This window comes from Drosophila elegans, unplaced genomic scaffold (assembly GCF_018152505.1).
Source record: "Drosophila elegans isolate 14027-0461.03 unplaced genomic scaffold, ASM1815250v1 contig_814, whole genome shotgun sequence".
NCBI classification, from domain to species: domain Eukaryota; kingdom Metazoa; phylum Arthropoda; class Insecta; order Diptera; family Drosophilidae; genus Drosophila; species Drosophila elegans.
In genome coordinates this window covers 9,443,188-9,469,686 of record NW_024546167.1, presented here as the reverse complement: position 1 = coordinate 9,469,686, position 26,499 = coordinate 9,443,188, and the positions used below count along the sequence as shown (strand labels likewise).

The 26,499-nt window shown below is 38.1% G+C and overlaps 2 protein-coding genes across 2 annotated transcripts; both read right to left on the bottom strand.

Annotated features, from left to right (window-relative positions):
- Nucleotides 1-146: 146 nt before the first annotated feature.
- Nucleotides 147-20,106, bottom strand: LOC108150523. Its single transcript, XM_017278750.2, is given in 7 exon segments — nucleotides 147-714; nucleotides 1,166-1,316; nucleotides 2,571-2,833; nucleotides 6,648-6,783; nucleotides 7,878-8,086; nucleotides 15,696-16,271; nucleotides 19,889-20,106. Coding segments are annotated over 6 exon segments (1,197 nt in total). The 5' UTR covers nucleotides 15,772-16,271; nucleotides 19,889-20,106; the 3' UTR covers nucleotides 147-352.
- LOC108150524 (altered inheritance of mitochondria protein 44) lies at nucleotides 7,071-7,658 on the bottom strand. Its single transcript, XM_017278752.2, has one exon. It carries the CDS (start codon nucleotides 7,581-7,583, stop codon nucleotides 7,101-7,103), a length of 483 nt encoding a protein of 160 aa, XP_017134241.1. The 5' UTR covers nucleotides 7,584-7,658; the 3' UTR covers nucleotides 7,071-7,100.
- Nucleotides 20,107-26,499: the final 6,393 nt, after the last annotated feature.

Here is a 26,499-nt window from a genome sequence, read left to right as displayed (position 1 = left end):
ACTTACTTGAGATTAATCATTTTTACAGTTATGCGTACCATTGAAAATAAGTTTTCACTTTCTTATTCGTAAAGCAATTTCATAGCCAACAACTTTGAGCATTTTTCCTAAGACCGACAAGCAAAAGAAGCCCCAAGAGGAACAACGACATTTCAATGCTTTACTAATGAATGTTTTATATAAATACAGTAAATATATGGATATGTACATACACTAGTTAGGCGAGACGCACACGCGGCGTATACTTGATGTGACAAAAACTTGAAATATTTACAAAGAACTTAATAGGGTTTTAGGCCATAATACCGCCTCTTTTGATGCCGCGACTGTATATTTGCTTTTCGGTTAATTGTTATCTACGCTGACCAGCCTTCTCGCAGCCTAATTGAGTCGACAGGCTGCTCCTGTTTGTGTTGCTCCTGCTGATGTTGCTGCCACTAATGCTGCTGCTGTGGATGCCACGGCTGGCATAACTCCTCCGACAGCAACTTCCCTCGACTGCCGGTCGAAGGCTACACAGAAATGCTATTAGGACTGGCAGCGCGTAGAGGGAAATGCGTGCAATTGATTTGGAAGCTAATATGCGTGACCAGGGCACCGATGAGCCACACCAGACCGCCCCAAATGGCGCCAAAGTTGATGTTGCACTGGACGAGGCAGCTGCCGCTGCTGAAGTTGCCGCTGCAGGGCGTCGGCTCTTCTTCAGTTGTTTGTCTAGTTTGTGGATTCAAAGCGGGTCAGAGGTCAAAGGGGGTTATTCATTGAGAGTGGACCGGATGGTTGGGAAAAGTTTTGTGGACACAACTGTTGCTGCTGCACTCGAAAAAAATAGCCTTACTCTTCCACATTTGTGTGTTAGGAAATCCCTTCAAAGTTAATTTAAAAATGCATATTTGTCCTTACATCACCAACAAAACTAAATAAAACAGAAAGCGTTATTTACAATTCAAATTAAAAAGGAAATAATCTTATGTTAACACCTAACAAATCCTGTTTGCCATAGGTTGCAAAATAAAAAAAAATAAATATTTGAATTATCAAACAATAAAGAATGTTTTTTAGACAAACAAACTTCCAAGATTCTTGTGCTTGCTAAAATATATATTTTTTCGAGTGCACAACCGCTGTTGACCAGCTAACCGACGGATGATTGATGATAACTCACCTTCGAGCGAAGACTGTGCCTTCTCCATGGACTGACGTGACTTGGACATGACCGTCTCCCGCGACTCCAGGACCGGAATCCTCTGGTGCTTGTCGCTCTCCACACTCTCCTCGTTGCTCTGCCAGTACACGGAGGAGATTTTGGCGACACACTGCAGTCGGATTATGGCCGGAAAATGCAAGAACGAGCAGGGAAAACTTTCATCAAATCTGTGTACATTGATAAATGAGTGGGGGGCTGTGTGGGAAATGGGGCAACGACGGTGGATTGGCCATCCTCTTGACGGCGTAGTAAAAGTTTTATGCTTTCATTAACTCTCCCCACGCGGCCAAATAACCCGAAAATGACCCGCATACATCTCCGCAGGACCCACACAAATATGCACACCAGCACACCCTGCGTCACCACATATGCAAACGGACAGTGACCCACACGGTGGCCTAAGGTTGCTGCACAGTGGGCTTAAGTTAGTTAGCTAGGAGCTTAAAAAAAGGGTTAATAATTGCAGCCATTTTCAAAAAATTGCAAACTTTTTTTTGAATAGAATTTGAAATACAATTGCAGACTCAATTAACTGTCGTATCACTACTATTATATTGTTTGCCTTTTAATAATTAATAGATACCAGTTAAAAAAAAAAAAATAATTTGTACAAGGTTCAAACTCCAATGAAATAAACATTTTTAATATAAAGGAGTACTCTAAATACTGTTGCGGGGTAGCAAAAAACAAACACTTACTATGGAAATACATTTAAGGAATTTAAAATCTATTTTACTATATTTAAAACCACTGTCCATACTGGACATGTCAGAAGAGCACTTCGTCAGACGCCCGCGTTCGCATGAAATTTTGTGGCTTGTTCAACATACATTTGCACTCGCAGTGGTGCGGGTGGTTGGGTGGTTGGGTGGCTCAGGGGCTCAATGGCTCAGTGGAGCGGTTCCGTGGGGTGGGGGTGGCCGGTGGCTGAGTGGCTGGCCAACTTGGTCCGAATGGATAATAATCAACATGAGCTGCCATGTTATGTTGTCGCAAATTGAATCAGAGCAACAGTGCGCTGGCAAATATGTATGAGATGGGATATCGGATGAATGAATGTATCAATTTTCATGGCCTGTCCGGGTAGCCAATAATCAGCTTACTTGAAATCCTTGAAGGGAACTTTCTGTTTGACCCCCAATATAGTTAAGTACTTTTAATATACATAGGACATGTTTTTAAAATTCAGAGAATATAGTGTGAAGTTTTGTATTTAATAAATAATAAATAATAATAAGTATTTAGAACAAATACTCGACTTTTAGTAATATCATTAAATTAAAATAATTATAAATATATCATATATGTATTAAGTTTTGCCAAATAATTAAATACCATTTAGTGACTTGAATTTTAAACTCACCTTTAGCTTCATGTCGCCGTGCTTGAAATGTCATCCGCGCACCCGGAACTCCAGTCCCAATCGGGCGACCTCCAGCCCTTCGCGACCCACAACCAAGGGTTCATAAGGTCGCAGCAGCGAGCGATTTGCGTGCATCCCGTTAATCAGCCAGCTGAGATGGCAGACCGGCCTGGAAGCCGCCGAGGTGCAATTGACGCGCACCATGTCGCCAATTTGATACCGCGGCTGTCCGCCAGTGATTTGTGGTCCATGCTTCGGAGTCACTGAAATTGAGGAGAAAATCAATGGTTTCGGATTAGGAGAGTAGAGCTGGTTGTTACCAAGTAAGTGTTCTATTGAAAATGTCCTAAACTGTTTTAATACCCCAAAGCAAAGATACTAAAAAATTGTCATTTCTTTTTTGCATGTATAATTCAATTGTTGTTAAATAAAACCCTTAGGTGCCTTTTGTTATTTGCATTGAAATCACAGTGTCTATACAGTAAAAGTATCGCTTAAAATATAGATGTCAAAAATATCCACATGCGGATTTCACTTTTGTTTTTAAATAAAATCCAAACAAGCAGAAACATTTTGTCACATATTTGAAATAAAGTTGTGTTTGCCAAACAAGATTGATGGTTAATTTGGTTTAAGTTTGTGAACAATTTGTACCCCCCAGCCAATAAGCGATGCCAAATAATGTTTGTGATCCATCATTGGGCAATTAAAACTATTCCGATTCGCAACAAAGAGGGCAGTGCAAATTCAGTTAGAGCTGAACTAAAATGGAAAACAATAATGTTGTGAAAATATCGAAAACATCTCCTTGGTGCGCAATTTTTGATCGTTGTTGCATTTGATTTGTTTCTCGCTGCTGTCGGTTGGCTTTTGTGGGTCACTTTGTGTTGGCCGTTAAGTCCAGCTGCTAGACATATGGAGTGGAAGACAAAGCCATGTCTGCTGGCCGACCTGGCCGACTGCCAATTGGGTCAAAAACTGGAAAAATCGAACATAACTATAGCGAAACTTCAATTAAACATAATCGATAGTTTCGCACTGATGAAAAGTTTGGGAAAGTGAAACGAAACTTCAACGTTTATCGCACAAAAGAATATTTCTGTCACACTCTTTTATCCGCTTCTTAATAACGGTAATATTGCGCCAAGTCTTTGCCAAATACAAACCAAAACGGAAAAAGAATATTTATGAAGGCAACATTGTGAAAAGCATTTTCTGAATTTTCCATTCAATGGAAAATCTTATATTTATTTGTGCCATATATAGCCTTTTCGATTTAAGCTAAGAAGTATAAAATATTATTTATAATTAAAGTTTTACCTTTATTTTTAATTTTAATATAATAATATTATATTGCTTTTCAAAGGTCATACAAATTAATAATCAAGATTTATAAAAGTGTCCGAAATAGGGTCAGATGAAAATTCTCTTTTTTCCTTCAATAAATTTTTCTTTGTCCTTCGTTGGACTTTTCTTTTTGCCTCTCCTTCTTATTGTTCGGCTTAACCGAACTGAACTGCATAAATTATTATTTTCAGCGACTATTTTTACGCTATCCTGACGTTGATTAAGCTGTTGATATTTTGTGGCACTCCTTTTACGATTACTTGCCTTTAATATTTGGCAAAATGTTTAACATTTTCCCCTGGCTATTTGGGTTTGGGTTGAGGAACTAGAAGCTTACATCCCCCGTTGTGCTCTGCTCCAATATCAATTGGTAATAATTGCTGGGCATTTTTATTCTTTAGCCGCCATTGTCCGGCTTTGTTTGCCTCCGAGGGCCTTCAGACAAGGGATCAACATGGATCCAGTTTGCTTTGCGTGGGCCGTGCCCTCGGATTCTCCTTTGTCCTGGACGCGGGTGAACAATGGACTCAATTGAGCAACTGAAACAAATATCTAAGTAAATCGGATGCCTAAATAAACTAACAATTTTTCACCTTAATAGCTTTTTGGGTCACACATCCACACAAAGGGTCGAAGGGGCGCAATTGATTGAAAAGAAACGAGTTGTTGAACTTTTATACCGTTTTATTATTTTGTGGATAGTATTAAGCTATCCCTAAGATTTTCTTTGTTGGGAAAGGTTGCTTTAATTGTTGGTAAAGATTTTACGAACAGGGAAAACATGGATTTGATGACTTCTATTTTTGAGAGGATGCATGTTTTGTTTTGTCCAACTAAACGGGGCGATTCTCGCAGAGATTAAATTTAACCAATTTGTCCCACCGGATGCGGCCATCATATGCAACTGCATCGGGATGACAGTATTTTCCGCCCATTTCCCGCGCACTTCCACCCGGGGAACCTCACGTTTTCAATTTCCGCGCATACACTGCAATTATCGCATATGTCGATTCGCCAGTTGATGCTGTCTAATCTAAGGAACTGGGTCAAACACATTTGCAAACGTCGGGGCGGCTTTTCCCCTCCATAATTGCATTCAATTATTTTAACCACAATAATAGCATTAAGCCCAATAAATTAATTTAAATATTTTCGTAATTTAAATGAGATTTCTAACAAGCAACATAATACATACAGCATTTAGGGAATCTCTCTATTTATCTGTATTTTCTGTCATCACTTTTTCTGGCTTTGCCTTTTGATGGCATCCAGTTTTTCCGCTTTTTCCGGCTCTGAAATTCATTAGGTTTATTGATCTGCAAATCGTCATAGTCATTATGCCTCTGATTTAATCCGCTTACATTTGAACTGAAGAGCGGCTTTTACACTTTTCCACCGCCCCGGGACCCATTCCTCTTCCGATTTTTCTCAATTAAAGTCTAAGCGTAATTGAGTAATTTTCAGCTGAAAACGGAAGCTCTGATTGGCGGACCTTCATCCCTCTCGCTTGCCCTCAGTTGAGGAAATATTTAGTTAGCCTAATTATGCGATATACCAATTTTGATTGCCCCGCTCCGGAACCCTCTCAACATTTCAGTGGACGGAAATGAAGGTGAAATTTACCTGGCTCAAACAATTGTGCCGACTTCTGTCGTTGATAAACATCATCATCATCATCATCATACTGGGGCTTACTGTTGGGATATTTGGGTCCGATATGTTTCGATACTCTACGCGTTTTTTTTGCCTCTCTGAGGGGAGGGGCTTATGTCATCGTTGTATGGTTATGAGGTTTATTTTGGTCCGATGAGTTTGATTATGCTTGCATTTGATATTCAAAAACCATTTCAAATTAATTTGATACATCAAATATTATTTAACAGATTGGTATTACTAAAAAAATACCTTAAATAATGTACTTCATTTTTTGATGAACATTTTTGTCCCTTTAAATCCACTTTAAGCTCATCTTTAAGTGTCGGATGAAACTGAAAATATATATCTCCCCCTCATTTTTCACTGTTATTAAACACGTTTATTCTAAGTTTTCCTCGGCAGCAGTTTTTCATATTGCGTTCGGCCATATTTTTGCGCCATGTTTTGTTGGATTGCGCAAAAATTTCAAATTAAGTTGCAGACCGGGCGAAAGAGAGGGGAGATTGTGAGCGAAAGAGAGCGGGAACGAGTCTGGGTCTGTGGAAAAATCCCGAGCTGTAAGTGAGCAACAGAATTGCATCACGTACATGGGCAATTTGCCAGTGGAATACAATACAACGTACACACACACACATTGAAATTCTGTGTTGGCCAGGAAAAGGATGGCCCAAAATTTGCCTTCTCCCTTTCCCACACTATCTCTATCCCTGTCTCCCTGCAGCCGCTGGCTTTTTTGGCACAGGTTTTCTCCTCGAGAATTTGTAAATCGCAGCGAGAAACAATGCCGGGCATAAACTAAATAAATGTGAAATATTTTATACAATGTCGTAGCGTGGCAAAAGAGATAGGGAGATGTGCAGTGAAAGAGAGGGCTGTACGAGAACGAGACAGAAATAGTTCCTGAGTAAAAGATTACTTTTCGTCGCTTAGTCCGCTTGCTGCAATTAATCTTGCCGCTTTTCTTCTGCCAAACTCTTGCTCTCTCTTTCCCCGAAAGTGTGTCTGTCTCTTTTCTTGTTCCGTCTTTAGCCAGCATTTTAGTGTGCATGTTTAATGTTGGCCACTTTCACTTACCCACAACAATCATGTCCTCGTGACCGGAAACCGTCTGAAACGAAGGCGCCTCGCCGGACACTTCGCAGCGATATCGGCCAGTTGACTGAAGGCTAACTGAGCGCAGGACAACAACCACGTCCGTCGAGTTTTGTAACTGCAAGAAAAACGCGAGGAAAAGAAGGTCAAAAACCGCCGAAACAAAAGTTAAATGTTTCACAAAAATGGGTAGACATTTGGATTTATTTCCAAAAGTTAATATGAAGCAAAAACATTATTATTATTAAAGGACACCCGAAATAAGTTAACCGAAATAGAAATGTCAAGATTGACTTTTATTTTGTGGGGACAAAAAAGATAAATAAATGTCTATATGCTTGCCTCACAATTTAAAGTACTGTAAATACCTTTTCTGAGCAGTATTTCTTATTTTCCAAATGTATATATTAGCTTTTTCTCATATGAAATGAAAATTTAATCAAATATATGATTTTTATGATCTATTTTCTGACTATCGCCCGTCTTAACATTTTCTTCGCCATCGCCCAAGTCTTCTACCTCATCTACATCTTCATCGTTTTCGTCATCCTCCTCATCCTCATCCTCATCGTCATAGTTATCTTCTTCATCTTCATTTTCGCCTTCATCTTCCTCAACGAGAATGGAGTCAGTAAGAATCTCAATCATCTCCCCAAGATCCTCATCCTTTACGGGCATCACCTCATCAAGAGATTCTGCTGTAGGCGAAATATGGAATGTACTCATCGAATCCCTGAATTTGATGGCATCTTCTAGGTGCAGGATGCTCAGATCCTCCTTGTTATTCCGATTCCGTTCAATTGGATCCATGAGAGGCTGGCGAATCTGGTCGGCGATCAGACGGACGACGTCTTCATGATCGATGGGCGGCACAGAATCCTCCAGCGATTTCAGTAATTTCGATTTCCTATTGCTCATTATTAAAAACCAAATAATATCCTAATAATTTACTTTTGTGAAAATTTGAATTTCTTATATATCAAGTTTGTCATTGATTTCAATGAGGAATGATTTAATTGGAAAAGGAATAAATTTATGAAAAATTTTAAAACTTTAATGGAAAATTCATTTTATGCTCTCTAAATATTTTACTTATTATTACTGTGGTACTAAAATTAACTATTGGAATACTCTAGTTAAGAGATTTCCCTGCTTAACACAAAAAACATCAACAGGTTATATTTTTTTAAATATTTTGTAACTTTCCCTTACCTCTACATCGACGCCGGGCAGGGGAAAAACCTGTCCCGGGGGCATGTCCCTGGGCACATAGCGATAGAACTCGAAGCCATCCTTGTACCACTTCACCGAGTACAGTGACTCCCCGTCGAGATCGAACTTGCAGCCGAGCGCGGCGTCCTCGTGGCGCATTATGTGCTTGGGGATTTTGATTTCGGTCATTGTCAGGCATTCCGCGGAATCTGAAAGACGTAAGTGGGGGGAAAACAAATGGTTATTCACTAGAAATTCAAGCACTTAAATAAGCCCATAGTGGCGGGCTGGTTTCGCGGTTTCAATGCCAGTGGCAGGACATAAATAACTTGCAGCAAGTGCATAAAAGTCAAGGAAATCGAAGGAGAGTCGCTGTCGCCTCCCAATGCAGACTAGAACAATGCGCTTTTGTTTTGCCAACACAATGGTTGGGTTGCCTGGCAGGGAAAGTGAAGGCGACTAGCTTGAGCAACGTGTCCTGGTTGGAAAGTCGTTTCCCGGGCTAAGATGCTGCCAGGGTGCTGCCACAGTGCTGGCAGGCAGTGGAAAAGCTCTTGGGCCCCGGCGTAATAACTCAGCACTCGAGACAATGCAGCAGTGAAATGAAAAGTTGCCAACTTATTTAACAGCCCAAGACAAAGAAGGAAAACCGTGTGTAGGCCCTTCCGTTCACAACTGGGAGGGCAATTTGGGTCACGCAAATCGAGATATGAAATTAATATTGCAGAGCCGAAATGAGCAGTTGGAAAGTGGGGCAATCCGTGAGGGAGCATCGAAATGTGCAGCTAAAGCAGTCCGAGCGGCAATCCCTGCAATTTTTGGCCATTTTTGATCCTAGTAATTTGTTTTTTGGCAAACAATTTAAAGGATTAGAATAATTTAACTATAGAGTTTTTAAATTTGTTAAACAGCTTAAAAATCATTTAGAATTTTGACTTGTATATATTTGCTTCATAGTTTAGAGTTTTTAATTAATATTAATATTATTTTTATTATTTTATTTTTAGTATTGTCGTTAAGTAATTATGCCAATCGGTTTTACATTCTTTAGGCTTAACTCCCTAGTAAACATAAGTACCTGTCATTAATTTTCTTATTCTCCATTAGCATGTCTTGCGTCACAAAAGTGAGAAAGGTAAATTAAACTAACTAATCCCTTTATTAAGTCATCGTAACCACTAATGTAATTCTCCGACCAGCTTACACAATTATATCCAAGTGTCAACGCTTTGTTGAAATCCAATCAAATCAAAGGCACAAGAAAGTCTTCGCCGTCAAGTCAAAAATAGAATACAAAGCAAATCCCACACTTGCTTATTAAGTCCGTCAACAGCTTCGAAGTTTATTTTTGGGCAAGCATACAAATAACAAGGCAATAATGTTTAAAAATACAATTGTGGGCGAGAGAAAATAGGCTTGTGCCTAAAAATATGTACAGAATTTCATTACAAAAATGGAAAGACCGCCTTAAAGGCTTTTTGACGTGGGTTTGTTTTATGGACCGACAGGATACAATATGCTAAAAATAACTTTAAAAACTCAGAAACAAACTTAATTAAGGAACAAATTTGTTTTTGTACCACTCTTGTATAAATTATGTATAAGATTGAATTTTACAGTGCTTGTTTCAGGCTTTTCTTTCTTTGTAGGGTATTGAAAGCTTCGAATCCTGACTGAGTCCTTGGCTTCCTGCGTCTTTGTGGTCGTTCAACCAGTCCGCCAAACGAAGCGACAAACAAACCAACCAACAAACAAATGGAAAGCACAATGCACAAAGGCAAAGAAAAAAGAAGAGCCGCCGCCATTGAAGCCGATGACGATGTGGTAGATGTTCAAGCAAATGGTGGGTGACCAGGAAGTGGGCGTACTGCCACGCCCTCCGTGGGCTTTGCTCCTTTGAGTGCATTTCCGCTTTGCGGCGGCGGCGGCGGCGTCGTTTGAGTTCCTTTTTTTCCGGCCGGTGCGTGGCTCCGCTTTGGCGGACACTTTGTGAAATGTTTTTCGCCTGTGTGTGCGGCTTAAGTATAATTTAGCATTTTGCACTCTCCAGTAGTTTGTGTACAGCTGCCTGCCTCGTTGGCGGAAGACAAACAAAGTGCGTTGCCAAAAGGTTTCCATCGCACAAAGGACCCCTGCCAGTGGAAAACTCCTATGTGAGCCATTTTCTTGACGAAGTAAAAGAATTTTTAAGGAAACGCTATGAAAACATCCTTGGGGCCAAAAGAATTCATAAGAAGTAAAACGCGTAATTTGACTTCAAAAATGTTTAACATCCTAAGAAGTATTTTTTATGTTTGAATGTAACAACTTAACCAAAAGTAAAGTGCTAAAATAAATCTCATGCATTAATTCAATTTTCTGCAGATAAATCTGTTACAAATTGGAAATGTCACAATAACATATTGCCTGGCCAAAAGTTTTTTTTCGTTAAAAAAGTTTTGTGATGTTGGCCTGGGTGATTTTTCTTGTGATTGGTTTGCATGTAAAGTTCTCGACTAATAATTTTTTCAATCACTTTTTTTGCAGCTGAGATTTGTATAATTTCTTCGAGTGCTAATGAAAAGTGCATCCTTAAATATGAACCAATTTGTGTTTTATATGAAGATTGCGGTTTCACATTGAATAGCAAATGCTTGATAGACATACATAACAAGTTTAAACTAAATGGAAATAATCCACGTAAGCATATAAATATAAAAATAAGCATATAAATACAAAACTATTACTGAATTGTTTTCAGCAATGAATACATTTATTCCTGGAGCTTGTCCGAAGGATAAAAAAACGTGCCCTTACAGTAAAATTCTTCCAGGACTTATGTTTCAGTAATTATGTTTATTTGGTGCTGTATTAATTGTATTGAATAAGCAACCGTTGTTTATTGTACTAAAAGATGTTATCCAATTCAAAACAAAGCATTAATTTCTTATACCACAGTGGGGAGGCTTTGCAATCACAAGTATTAGGTGTTTATTTTTGGCAAATTTCAAGTGCGCAGTTGAAGCTACCGAAAGTGGCAGACCGTAACCTTCGGGCAGCTAATTAATAAGCCAGAAATAGGAAAGTTTTGTCATTTAACCTGAGCTTAATTAAGAAGAGCCAATGCCAGAAAGTCAGGGCAGAACTGTTCGTCTGACAGAGCCGAAAAGTTTTTCATTTGATGTCGTGTAGACGTCATAGTTATGGTCGAAAGGGGATCACTCAGCACTTCCTTGGGCTTACCTTAAAACGCATTGCAGAGCTGCCGCCAAAGACAAAAGTTTGCTACTTAATTATTGTTGATTTTTAAATGATTTCATTTGCCGCCCGGGGGCAACAAATGTCAACCGCAGACAAAAGTTGCCCGCCTCCACCTCCATTACCCAAAATGATTTTCTTTTTCGGGCTTAGTTGTGCTCGAAATCTAATTCAATGTTGAGGACGACCAAAAGAGGGGACAGGGAATGAGTGTCAAGTGCAGAACTTTACTCAGCAAAGTTTAGCTTTGCATATCATTATGGCTTTTTGATAGGGTGAGCAATGTCCTTAGTCATCTAAATAATGTGGCAGTGGGGTGGTCTGTATAACTAATGAAGTTTTCAGGCGTTCGTCCGTAGTCGATTTTCAAGAGAGAACTAGGGGAGCCATTAATATCATTGGGTTAATGAATTTTTAAAAACAAAGTATTTTATCAGTATATATTAATATTTAGTAGAGCAGGTTCAATATTTCAGGATATATAATTTGTTTCAATAAAGAATATAGATTTCTAAGTTATTTGGTGTTTAAAAAATTTGTTCGAAAAAAGAAGATCTTTTCATTGAAAGTTTTATTGTGACTTAAGAAAAATAGATAGACTATAGTATTATATAGTATAGTATAGTAGTAGCTCACTCAAGCGGATTAGTTACACAATACAAACATTGTGCCTCAATCTCTACACGCTTCTTCCCTTGATCATCCTGAAAAAAGTCAGGAAAATCGGAACAATTGCAATTTCGAACCCAAATCTGACTGTCACATGAGCTCAGCTCGGCTCAGCTATCATTCTCCTCCGCTTTCCCACATCCTTCTATCGATAAAACTCGACAGGCAAATGCAAAATGCAATTAATTTTATTAGAGTCCATTGAAAACTCATTGGAAAAACGGTCCACAAAAGGGGGCTTGTGCTCGGAAGGTTGCCAAGCCAAGAATTTACGGCCCGGCCAAGGCTTCACTTACAATGCAAATTTTTCCAGACAGCACAGAGGAGACAAGGAAATTATGATGCGGCTCGGCTGCAGAGCTTACTCATGGGTTCTCTGGTGGGGTTGGGGACCGGATGCAGAGCCTTGAGCAAATAAAGATGTTTTTTCCATGTTTCGCAGACGCCAGTAGCAGCATCAATACGCATCAATCCCCGCCTGCATACCCGTGCCCTGCAGCTCTAGATTCAGTGCACCCCTTTCTCATTCGAGCAGTCGCCTAGAACGTGCTTAATCTGCAATCAGAGGCGGAAGTTGGTCTCCTACTCAGCCCTCTCTATTGGCCCTCTGTCCTACTGGCTTTTCGTCCACCTTACAGTCCTGTCCCCGTCTATATTTCAGTTGCAGTCTGAGCCCCGCCTTGATACCCTCTTAAAGAGTATCATAAGTTGCACTTTAAAAAGTTTAATACATATCTTAATTACATTAAACTCATGTTGTTTTATTAAATTCAATATCTTATAAAAGAGAATGGTTATAAAATGTATGATAACAAATCAAATGTGTGATTCCCATCGTTTTGCAAACGGTAAAATTAAATAAAATTACTTAAAGCTGTTTTAATTGTAAGGTCAATAAATTTAACCTTTATTTTAATATTTATATAAACTAAAAAAGTGTATAAATTCCTTCTAAATCTTAAAACCCCCGTTTAAGGGATCCTGCATTTTTTTTAAACACTTCAAGAGTATAGATGTCTTCGTTGCACAACTCCCTTACCATCATCCTTTGATGACTAGTGCATCCTCGTTGTCCTGGTCGTTGTCATTGCAGTCGCAAAACGGGAGCACGTCTGGCCCTGCCACTCCCCCTGCGCCGTCCAACGCCCCTTTAACCCCTTCTGGCCACCAAAGCCACCAGCTCCCAGTTGTCAGCTCAGCTCAGTTCAGTTTTTGCTGCATTGCAGGCGCACTTTCATTTGCATATTTCGCAAAAGGAAGAAGAAGGAGAGGAAAACAAAAAATATGCCATAATGTGTAAGAAAAGATGAGAGCTGCAAAAACTTGGCAACAATCGATCGAATCCCATTGAGTCTGTTTCTTGTTAGATGGTTAATCGCAGGGCGCATAAAGTCAGAAGTTCCGATATCGATTCGACTTGAAGGAATTTTGTGACAATATTTATGCTAGGAATTTGTTAGCTTGGCAAAAAGCGCAAAAGGCAATTGTTGTACGGCTTTTCAAGTTAATCCTTTCAGAGATATCGGAAATTGTATTCTTTTGTTGTTGTCTTCTATTATTTCCTATAATTACCTCAATTTGAGTTCGGCATCAAACCGAAATGACTAATGCCTGAAATTAATCAGGCCAACCTGAGTCATCCATCAATGGAATATGCATAATGCACATTATTTTCTTTAATTAGAAAATCAATTAAATTACTCCACACAGACACAGCTGTAATAATATAATTAAAATTCACTTCGCCTTGCAAGCGGAATAATGTCAAAGACGTCACTGCATGAGTCCCCAATTATCCCCGACCCATTGCCCCTCTTTAATGCGAAATCAATTAAATCCATTCAAATTAAACATGAATTTTAACCATTTATGATTAATCACATTGCGGATGGCCAGCCAATTATCCAAATCGAAAGGTGTCAGAGCGTGGAATAAATGTTTCAAAAATTTATATTGCCTATTAAAATTTTTGAATAAATATATTGATAGAAGAAGTTAAGATGTTTAAAATTCATTTTATATTCAATTACATTTTAATTATAATAAAGCTAAATACTGAATACAAATTTTTTTGAGGTAAAATGTACGCAACATAACAAAAACACACGGTTAAAAGAGATTTATAGAAATAAATAACATTTTTATTTAGCTATGCCGAAGGTAGCCAAATGTATAATATCATCCTGAAATTATCCATACGTAATTCCAATAATATTGTACAGAGAAAATCGTAGGTATAGCACATGCACTTATTTACTATTCATTCCATTGGCCAATAAGCCATCACAAAAGCCGTCAATCTGTTGGCACCTCCCAACCTCGGTCCATTCAATGGGTCCTTAAGAACACTTTAACCCCACCTAATCGCTAGAAAAGGCACTTAATAATACTTATAGGTATTTATGATGCCCGAGCAAACCGAGCGAAATCTTTAATAAACTCCACTCGAAGGAGCCTCCAGTGTTTGGCGTCTGCGAGAACTTTCATTAACCGAATAGGGTGGATATCGAGTAGTGTGGGGTGGAGTGGAGTGCGTGTCGCTCAACATTAGTTTCATGTGCTGCCAATAACTGTGTACTTCCCTCGGACATCGGTGCTCGCTCTTTGTTAGTTACAATTTGGTCAGAAGTGTGCGCCACGTTAACTTAATTTCATTATTTGTTGCTCGCTTCCAGAATTTTTCCCCTCAGTGCGGCATGCGTACGTGACCTCATAATAGGAAAATAAGATTTCTATCTATAATTCAGACAACGCTCGCTCCAACCCAAGCCGGCTAAGTGCCAGCAAATAATAATCATTTCAGTTGCCCCGTTTGTCTAGACAGAAATGGTATTTGTCAGTCATTATTATTTCGCTCCACTGTCGCAATTGAGCGTGGAAGGGAAGCTAAGTTAAATAGTAAACACAGATCTGCCACAGAAACTTTTTTGCTTTGACAACTCTGCCGCAAAAGGAAACGGAAACGGAAATGGCAAAAAACTTGAGCATGTTTATTTATTTAATTAAATGCGGCAGCAGGAAAGTTTCGCTGGTGTTTTATATATATATTTTTTTCCTGTTTTTTGACCTGCCTCTCGGCAATCAAGCTAATTAAGTTGAAGGTTTTCGCATACACACAAAAGATTAATATTAATAAAATATATTAATTGTGGTCGGCGCTAATGAAAGATGTGCAAATAATTGAATTGAATTTATGGTTCAGTCAACTGTAACATTCATTAGCTGTGAAATGTGACAATCATTCAAACGGATGCTGAGTACTTTAGCAAAAACTATGCATTTTTTTCTGCTCCATCAGAACAGATTAGTAGCTTTTAATTTGTTTCAGAGCTTTACATTTTTAATCATAATTAAGAGTACATCAAAATAATTTGTAACATTAAGCTTTAAAAACTGTAGCAAAGGGCTTTAGTTTTAAACAAATGCTAAACAATATTAAAACATTTTCATTTAATGAGGATATCTAAGACCTTCAGTCAACCTCAATCGACAACTCCGTCATCTCGGCGAATCAAAAATCTCTTCCTAATTCCCTCTTCTTGTGGTTAGCCGCGACTTTCGCTTGTTTGCCAGTTAATTTTGTTTAGTTCTCGCGCAGCAGTTTGTTGAACTTAATTAAAAATAAATAACAGGCAGTGGTGGCAGTAGCAAACTTGTTGTTTATTAATGCCCTGGCAAGGTCTTGAGGGCAGAAGGGATTTCCTGATAGGATTTATCCCGACGACCTGACAGCCTTGACTTTGCCTCTGACTTTCTCAACTTATAAAAGTTTTGAAAGGCTTTCGACGATCGATTATTGAATGAATTTCAAATGAGTTATCTCGCAGGGGAACACATGGCGTATGAATTATATTTGAAGCAGTTTATAAGTTTATTTTTGGGGTTAATGAAAATTTTGGACTTTTATCTTACCGTAGCAAAGTTGGAGCAGCAGGAAGGCGAAAATGCCGTAAGCGAAGGAATATCGTCTGTTTATTGCAGGATCCATGCTGCGTGTGCTTCTTTTATTCTGTATTTCGCTGATAGTTTTTCTCTGCTAAAACTTTAATTTTTCAATTTGTTTCGGAATTTTCGGCTATTTTTCTTGTCCATGCTCGCGCTTTTCTATGTTTGCCTTTGCTTCGTTTGCGTTTTCTTCCTGTCTCATTTGTGCAATGCAATAAATTTTCTTTGACCGCCAACGAGGGAAAGCGTCAACCAATTGCTTTTCTTGTTGTTGTGCTTGTCGTTGTCGTTGGCTTATTTATATTTATTTTCCATGAGCTCGTTGCTATTTGCTTTTCCTATTAAGCGTTCGCCCACACACACACACATCTATGGGCTATGGACAGTCGCATTTACATGTTCTGTCCTGCCACTATTTGTATTTGCCTCCCTAGTTTCGCTTCCTTTTTTTCTATTTCAGTTTAGTTTCCTGCTCTGTCATTTTTTGGGTCTCTTATCGTTCCGAGTTTAATTGAAAGATCAGCAAAAGTTTCCGGGGACAATCTGTAAACGAAAGAAAATAATGAAATATTGTATATTTGTCTTACATGGAGCTTAGTTTTGTGAGCCAACTTAGTTTTTTTATAACTATTTAATCATTGTCTTAAATGTATGATTTGCGTATTGTCTATATTTGTAACAGGTAAGGGCATTTGCCATTTTCTTTTGTTTTAATTTTAATTGTTAATTAATGTTTCCGGCATCTATTTCTGGTTTCCTGACAGTTTGTTTTTATTTATGGCAGCCCAAAGGTATTTTGCGGGCCATTACCTTTTACTGATCTGCATAATAATCATAGTATTTACGCTTGACAAGAATTTTATCAAATGCCTTTTATAAAGTTTGTGGAAGTTGGAAAACTAAAGTTGAATTTATTTTCATGACATATGTAAGTATTTAACATTTTTATTAAACATTTTATGGTCTTGCCTTCTCATCTTGACCTTTAATGAACAGAAATATTTGTGAATTCCAAACGGTTATGAATATTATATAGAATATTTGAAATAAGCGTTTAGAAGGTACCCCAGCCTGCCCCACAGCTCAGGAAATTCCAGTTGCAAATGTCCCCAAGCTGACAAAGACAATCGCTCGAAATTGTCAGCTCACAGAAACAAGAAACCAAATGAATTAATCATACAATTTATGGCCAATAACAGTTAATTTGAATTAAATGCTCTCCGAACCGAAAGCCCTAAGGAAGAGCCCTGAGCTCTGGCTCAAAAATCATTGAGCAAAGGCATAAATTAACAATAACATTGTACAGCCTGCGATTGTGTAATTGTTCTCGGGCAGGCAGAATTAAATTTGCATAAAATCAATTAAAACCAAAAACTCCCGGAAAGCAGCCAGGCACTTTGGGGCAAAAATCTGTGCAAGCCTTTTGGGCAGAAAGTTTTCCAAAATCATGTTTTGTAATTAGAGGCCATGAATAATTTTAGCACCTTGTTGTCATCTATTTTAAGAGCCACGCACACACTGAGTCACATGTCGAACGGTGAGTGGCTTATGCAAAATAGTCAAGTCGGACCCTGAGTACACACACGCTGCGTATACTTGATGTTGGCTCCCGAGCCAAGTCTTTTGCATAATTAATTATGTGGCAGGCATAGCACTGGCTTGTTAAATATGCAAATATTCGTAGAACGAGGTCTAAGCGGACTTAGACACCGCAGGTCACTCACATCTTGGCAATCTTTGCTACTAGATTTCTCCTCTTAAATTGCGTTTCCCATCGTAGGCCATTTTGAAAGTGTTTTTTGCCCGAAAAGCTTTAAAGAGATTTCCCTACAAGGCCATGTCCAATGGCTTGTCGCAACACACACACACACACACATACAACACACTTTTATTGGGGGCCACAGAAAAGGGGAATATAGGGGCTTAAGCGCCTTGTATGAGAGCTCTCTGAATGCCGAATGAAGAATTGACTGAATGGCCATACGAGAAATGCCTCAGTGACTGACTGACTGAATGACTGGCATTGCCCTCTGCGTGAGTGTGTGTGCTGGCCATTGTGGGTGCTGTGCCAGTGAGTGTGCGTGCTCCGGGGGCCTTGAACAGCCCTTGATGTTAGTGCCATAAGGCAGAATTTGGCTTTAAAATTTAAGACCAACAAGCTCAGAGTTTAAATAGTAAGTTGGGAACAACTACAGGAAATTTTTTAAAAATGTATAATAATTTGTTGAAATGCCGAGAGAAATAGTCATCTTTAAATGTATAATATTAAACACTGATTTTAGTTTATCTAACACTACACATACATATGTGTAAGCTAATAGCTGCAGCCATGAATTAAAATTTAAGTGGGGTTATTTTGCAGCAACGACCTCAAAAATATCACATAACAATAAAAAAGCAATAAAAGTCATGAATCAAGAAACTTAAATTTCAACTGAGTATATTTTTTCATGAAAATACTAAAAACAATTTAACAAATCACAGCAATATCATTGACAAACAAATATTATTGCCCCCAATAAAATAAACTGCCCAAAATTAGCAAGCTAAAAAACAAACAAAGTACTTTCCAAAAAATTTGGCCCATATTTCTTGTCCTCATAATAAATAAAAATAAATATTTCCCATAACCGCAAGCATAAAAGCAGAGCCAATGATATAAATTTCAAAATTGACCACCGGAAAATCTAAAATATGTTTACTCTCAAAAATGAAAGCGGAAATCTTTTTATTTATCGCGATGTTTGAGTTTTAAGTGTCAATTGATAAGGCCATAAACGGCAGCGAGCCATGGAACTGACCCCAGCGTGAGTTTGGACCTTAACGATCTGCTGGTAGGTCTTTTCTCCCTTCTTCCACAATTTCCCCTCCAACTCCCTTCAAACAAAATGAGACTAATAAAAGGTCATAACTCAAAGCCAGGCCAAAGAATGTCCCAGCTCAGCGACTCAAATTAATTGGCATTGTACGGGAATGTCATATATACGGCGGAAAATCGAGGTGTCCACACGGCTGCGGACAAATTTATAAGGCCTATAAAGTGCTTAGTTAAACTACACAAGTAAAGTAATCGACAAATATATACATGCATCGACTTGGTATCTAGCTTACAAAACTAAAATTTCTAGAATGAAAATTTAAATATGAATATTTGTTAAAGAAATTTTCTTAAATATATATATATAAGTTAATTCAATTTGAGCTGATAAGGTAACTAATTCCAGTTACTTCATGATTTTCTTTTATTTATGTTATTATTAATTTATCATTCAAATCTTTAAAAAAAAAAGAACCGAAATTTGATAAGGAATATACTTCAAATTTAGTAACATATTGTTGGCATTGTTCTGAGTATTACCTTAAGATTTCAATAAACCATTAATATCTATTTTAATACCCTCTAAACATAGCTATATATTTTGGGAGTTTACAATCAACCATAATTTCTGGTTAGTCAATATCATTATGTTCCTGGCTGTCCTTTGCTTATAGTATATTGCTGTTTGCCCGTATCCGGCTATAGAATTTCATAATTATAATAATTTATGTTGACACCTGAGGCGTGTGCACAAATTGAACTGGCCCCAAGGTCCGCGCCAAGTTAATAAAACTTTAAGTTACAATTTGTGGGTATATATAGGTATGTTTGTGTGTCTCTCTCTCTATCTCTCTCTCCCTCTTTCTTTTAGCCTGGAAAATCCCTGGAGAAATATGAGGAAAATTGTATGTCGCATAATACTCACTTATTGCTGCTATTTCTGTTGCTGACGATGCCTTTTCTTTTATACTTTGTTTTGCTCTATTTATCAGAGAACTTTAAAGAAGGTCGCCTCCGCACCGGCTTCTGAGTTCGGGAGGAGGGATTTTTGGGTTGGGGGCTCGCTGGTTTTGCCAAGTTCAGCTTTCGCTCTCACACTGTTTTTGCTTGCTGCTGGCCCACGTGCATAATAATAACAAATGATTGGTTGTCACGCACGTAACGGTACTTTTATTCATAATTTATGCATTTTAATTTGTCAAACTAAGTATGAAAACAGCGGGGGGAAACTCCACTTGCTTATGAAAATGAATTCGGTGAATTCCAACTGGAGAGAGATTAGTTTCCTTTTTCGCCCAAGTGCATTATCTGTTCCTTGTTTTTCCCTATTTTTCTCGCTTACATTTTATTCATAAATTGCCTTTTCACTGCAGCTGCCACGCTTGACACAAACACACACACTCGCACTCTCGCACGAATGTCCTCGGTTGTATCGCGCTTTTCAGGACTCGGGACTGGAGCAAAATGGATTGGAGCGAATCGAGAACGGAGAATCGAGAATCGAGGATAGAGGAAATGCCGCACACGGACTTGTGTCGCCTTCGCCAACCACACAGCACCAATAACCGACCAAGACTAAAAGCTTTGCTCTCCTTATTACCTGGTTTTTACTTGGCGCCCAACACGCACACCCCCGCACACCCAACACACACACGAGCCAATTCACGAGCTCCAAAACGACGACCGGATATCAGGATAAAAGGCGAGCAAAACACGAAAAGTTTCGAACACAACGCACAAACTGGTTCGCATTGTCTGAGGTTGCGAAATTACGAGAGATAGACAGAGCCATAGAGAGAGAGAGAAAGAGAGAGCTCTCCGGAGAGAAAGTAAGAGAAAGCACAGGGGAGAGCTCGTTTGGTGTTCGTGATTTGTTTGTTTCAATTCCACGTTCTACAGTCGTATTTCAACAGCCATGTTAGCCAAGTTAACATCATTATCTAGTGGGAAGTTTTTATGGCAAAATAGTGGGAAAATATTTGTGCTTAGAGCAATAACAGAAGAGCAATAGAATTCAAATTCTTTGCCAAAACCTTTTATTTAGCAATAATTCAATATATTTAGGATAAGCTGCCATTAAAATAATTACAAGTTTTTATATACAATTAAATGTACTGAAAGTACTACATTAACAATAGTATTCAACAAATTTTATTTAAAATGTAAATTTGTAGTTTATGTAAATACTTCATGTTACTAAATTTTAATTTAGTTTAAGTACTAGAAAAATTATTTTTTGTGATAAGATACAAATATAAAGACCGATTTATTTTAAGCTGTTTATGCAATGGCCCTTAAATTTTAATTTAAACTACATATTTAGAAATATAAGCTTAGATTTCGAAAGTCTGCTAAATAAGTAGAATTTGTTCCTCCCAATAACTCCATCACTTCGCCTAATAAACCCGGATATGTTGTTCGTCAAATGTCTAGTTAAGTCCTCGTAGAGCCTGCATCAACAGCATTTCCTTTGATACGCACACAACATCGGTAAACAACGAAAACAATAGGAACAAGTGGAAGAACAAGGAGAAGTGTAAGAAAAAAATGGAGGAGTTGAAAAAGGAACACAGATCCTGGCCCAGTGAGGCATCAATAGAAAATACCAATAACATCGACATCATCCTCCGCATCATTAGCCCAAACAAAAACTGCTGACTGGGGCACAATGCCAGCAAGCAAATCGGGTGCGGAGCGTTTTCCCCCAATCCAGTCTGCCAGAACCCCTATCCCAAATCTTCTATCCCCAATGCCCCCGCTCACATCTCTTCCAGACCATCTTAACCCTAGCTCGAGGGGCTACAACTTTTTTTTTGTGCTGCACATGCCCCGCTGGCAATTTGAAGTTGAGCCAGCAGCTAGGAGTTCTCCTCTTACCAGTACTTTTCCCATCTTTGCCCCTTCCTTTTTCTACACAGAGAAACAAATGTTTACTCAAAGGAACAATAAAATCCTCAAGGAGACCTCATTTGTTTAATTTTAGTTGTACAAGTTGAAGACTCTCAAAGAAGCCGTAAATATTTTAAATTTTAAGTTGTTATACTATTAATAATTACTTAATAAAAAAAAATGTGAATCATTTTTATTTTTTTTAATTTTTTCAATTATAATATTTATCAATTCTTTTATTTGCAGTGCACCTGCTGGCATCGGCTCATTGACAGTCATAACGCTGAAATGCGCCTCAACTTGAACTAATTTGTGCGCAATTTGCGCGAAGAAAGGCGTCGGAAGCACCAAAGGCAAAGCGAAGAGAGAGGGCCATACAGATATAGCCAATGAATGGGGAAAGAGGGACGGGGAGACCCTTGGTGAAAGAGACGGCAGATGGGCGGAAAAGAATGGTAAGCATTTGCACTTTTACTTAAGCGTAAAACTTTTCTTTTGCAGGTTGCAGCCAACTAATTTTGCTTCCTTTTCCCCGAATGGTTGGAAAAAAGTGATGGTGGCATAGAGACATTCAGAGATAAGGAGAGATAGAAATACTGTTACTGATTGCGTCAACTTTTTCAGCAACTTGCTTTGTTTCAAGTTGTTCTTTTACTCAGGAGTTTTCGATAAGGAAGTATATAGGACTCTGGAATAAATTGGATTCTTCAGAAACCTGTAAGCTTAGCAAAATTTAAAATTTCAGGCAGTAGGAAATACAAAAACTAAACATTTAATAAACAACAAATTTTAAAAAGTTTGAAAATTGTTTTTGCAGGTTTAAATAAGTTATTACTTATCCTTTTTAAATTTATGATCTGGTTGTGCGAATGCACATAACGTTTTTAATGAGTGTATTTTTGTCTATGTAATATCATTTTCGACAAACAAATTTGTTTCATATTGTTTTTGTGTGTCCCTGCAAATTGCATAAATTTGATTGTTTGAAATTCAGCGTAGGTGAGAAAGACCTATCCAGAGCGGACTGATCCTGTATATTACCTCTCCCGCCAGACCGTATTAAGTTCGCCCCTTTGTGAGGTAAATCCAGTCCCTAATTGTCTTCGTCATGGACTGATTGAATCTCTTACACTCCACAGGCGGCTTTATTATTTAACGTTTCAATTACACGGCGACGAGTCTCAGTCGTAGTTCTACTCAAAATCGGAAAGTGGCATGTGAGTTGGAGGATTGAGAGTCCTTTTGCCAAAGGACGAGGCAAAGGCTATTTAGCATGCAAATGCGAGTCAGTGCCAAATAGTTGAGACTCAGTTTTAGTCGGAGGCAGTATCTAGTTTGCATACAAATGGATTTTCTTTATGTTTATGGTGCGAGTGCGACGTAGACTGGAAAATAATTTCGCAAATGTTTCATTTGATTACGGTATGAATCTTTTCTTGGATCTTTCAATCTCTAATAATCTTTTATGTCAAATGCAAATGAAGGTTTTTGGCCGTGACAGCGGTTACCCAAATTAAGGTTTCAAATTATACATTTAACTGTTATTTAGATTTTCTTTAAGGTTGAAACAATGGTATAAGTCAAAAAAAAAATATATAAAAATAGTTAAATTTATATTTATTATAAAAGTTCTATATTTTAGCAAGTTAAGCGTAATTTTTTATTTCTTTGGGTCTTATCTTTTGCTTGCATGATTTTATATCAGAACATAAAAAATTGAGTTTTCACTTACCAATTCACGTACAATTAAGTTTATTTTATTTTTTATACTCCACTTTATGGGCACAGTAATTAAGAACCTGCCGAATAAAGGAACTCAAGCCTCTGAGGAAAAAATTTCACTCTCCACAAACTATTTGCCGGAGGAAAAACACAATTTAGGCAAAAAGAAAACCCCCATTCGAGCGCAACGAAAGCGACTCCAGGCTCATTGTCGTGGATTTTAAGTGTTGAAAACAATTGAAAGTGTTGGCAGCTGTGCGCCGTGTTGATAAGGGAGGGGGTGGTGCAGCAAACACGACATGCAAACTCATAAATGCGGCCGCAAAAACACAGTCGCACACACATGAATGCAATGCATTTACAACTGCCAGCCAGCAAAGGCAGCAGAATCAGAAGTAGTAACTATAACAAAGAACTCGGTCATTTGGTGCACAAAACGCAGCCAAAAGCACGCCCCATGCTGCTAAATGCTACACGAAAAAAGGAGCAGACGGAGAATTAAAACTGGGAAAAAGGAATGCGGCAAAAGGACGAGGAAGCACGCACAACCAGCACCCTCAATTGCATGCATGCATGTGTGTTTGATGGGTGTGAAATGTTTGCCAAGCAGGCTTCAAAAAGTGCCAGAATCACTGGCGATCTCCATCTAGAAAATGCTGGAAAGTTAAAGAGCCTAATGGTAACTATACACATATTAGGAATTTGTTAAATGATGAAAATAAGCTTAAAAGTTATTTGTACTGATGACAATTTTCTAACGAGACGAGACTAGAGTTTTATTTGGATTGTAAATATTAAAGCTTATAATAAAATTAGAAATAAGTTATTTGAATTTTAATATTATTGTCATAGATTTGTTATTCAATTTTTGAGATATTTGCATAGACCATTCGATTTATTTTAAAGTAAAGTTAATATAATATTTTGTTAATATTAATTATGACACCAAGGCCGGGTGAATTCAAAAGAACTCCTCGAGGAGAACGTGCTGGAATTTATTTATTCGAATCAATTTAGCTGCAACCGTAAACTGATTAATGTTGAGTGAGGTGGCCGCAAAATTGTGAGGTTCCGCTGTTCGCATGCTATTTATAAGCCTGCGGCTTTCGGCATTCCAATGCATTGGCTTCAATGAATAATTAAGCGGTTGGCGCTGGCAGGATTAAGAAGCACCTCCAGCAGACCGCAACCACTCACTCGCACTTGTGAGGCTCCTTTGCCACGCCCCCTTGTTCGCCGCACCTAACGCACACACACACACTCACACACATGTTGGGCTAAGAAGTGGCAAGGATATGCGTGTGTGGGACATTTTTCACTTGTCAGGACATGGCGCATACGCCTCGTTAGCCAGGCAACCAAAAAACCTGAAAGCGAGAAACGCCATCTAATTTATAGAACGTGGCGGTTATTTCTTTTAAGTGCTCGACAAATAGAAACAACAAGCACAAAACACATTTCGTCACGTTCCCCAACAAGAGCCAACAGCCAACAGCCAACAGCCAGCAGCAGCAGCAGCATCAATATTTTTATTTGAATTCTGGCTCCCTTTTTGTTTATAATTTATTTGCATTTGCTCATTGAAATGCTGCACAAACCAAACGGGCCCAAGAGCCACGAGCCTCAAATAAATGGCAATCGTGGGAAAAGAAGGGGATTGATGGAACGCCAACTATATCATTTTGCTGCTCAGGGATACTTTTAAAGGCTATTTCAGTTTTGAAGGTTATTATGCCTGTGCCAATACGAATAATATTGAGTTTGCTTCACATAGTTTTTTCGCATACTTTTTTGAGTCGGAAAGTCAATATAATATATATTTTTAATAATAATTTAATATTAATATTTTATTGAATAATTTAATCAAAATGTAAATAGTAGCATAAAGGTAAAATAAAAAAATCGTGTATAAGCAAATGTTGTCATAATTCAATTAATCTAACGACAAATGCCAATTAAACCATATTATATAAAAAGGTTTTAGTATAAAAGCAAGAAAAAAATATTTATTAAATCAATGGCGCCAATTCTTGTATTGAATTTACAACAATAAAAAAGTAACTTAAAAACCAAACATTTTTAATAAATAAACAAGTAAGCCTCACCTATCAACGCATTTGCTTTTCAAATAATACTGATAAATATTTAAATGGGGTCTGTTTTCAACACCCAAAGCATCAACAGGAAAAAGAATAAAACGGAATGCTAAACGAATTTGAAACATGCAATTTTTGGTGTTTCTGCTGGTGCTGTAGTTATTTGGTACCTTGCGATGGTCCGCATCCATGGAAGCGTCCGTCATAAATTCTCGTTATACAATTTAAAAACATTTGCTAAACACGCATTTCCTGCATGGCAATGACCAGTCGAAATGGCTAAGGGTTTTGGGTGTGAGAATGGCTCTGGGCCCAAAAACATAACATAAATTTACTTTTCGGCTGGCCAACGGCCGTCGCTTAGAAGGAAAAAAAGAACGCAGAAAAATAAAGGACACTCGAACGCCCATGGAGATAAAATTGTCAAAATGTTTGATGAATGCGAAACGAAATGAAAATTTATTTATATATATTTCCGTGTGTTTGTGTGGAAATGTTTGAATTCCCGCACCATTTGATATTATTTGGCTTGTGTTTTTTAGGTATTTTCATAGCATAAATAGATCTGGGAAATGTTTGCAATTCGCCACTCCTCCACTCATCGTGTTTATTTGCGTATGCAAAAAACGTTTTAAGTTAATTTGCCATGAAGTTTTTGGCAACAGCAATAAACCAGGAATGTGTTTTATATATTTGGGTTATATTCTTTTTGGCACGGTACAAAAATTGAGCCATTGACGTTTGACTTGAATTATTTATGTTATTGATATAAAACATATCCTGTCAAGGTATCAAAAGCATGAGACGTTCATCATTTACCGCTCCGTTCGCTTCACTTCTTGAGGAATACTTTTGCTCACCGAAGCACAAAATTAGTGTTGAGCTAATTTACAGCCTTCTGGGGAGGGGAACATATAGATGACGGGACTTAAAACACGTGTCGGTTCTCCCACACACACGCATTCTTCGGGGAAGTACAAAAAATTGGGAGGGGCTAAAACGAGGCGCATGGACAACCTGACGTGCCACTCATCGCCCTTGAGCCCTGAAAATTTATTAACACATGCCAATCATAAAAAGCGCAAATCGCATTTTCATTCGAACAAAAGCCGCCCAACCAGAAATCGAAACAGAAAGAAGTTCCCTTAGTAGAAAAAAAGGCATTCCAAAAAACGGACAAAATAAATGACTGTTAAAAAAGATTGTTTTAAAATTATCAAAAATATGTTCTTCTTTCGGTTTAGAT

What these genes read in the sequence shown, in the direction of transcription:
- LOC108150524 (XM_017278752.2), bottom strand. Translation starts at nt 7,583, where the DNA reads ATGAGCAATAGGAAATCGAAATTACTGAAATCGCTGGAGGATTCTGTG.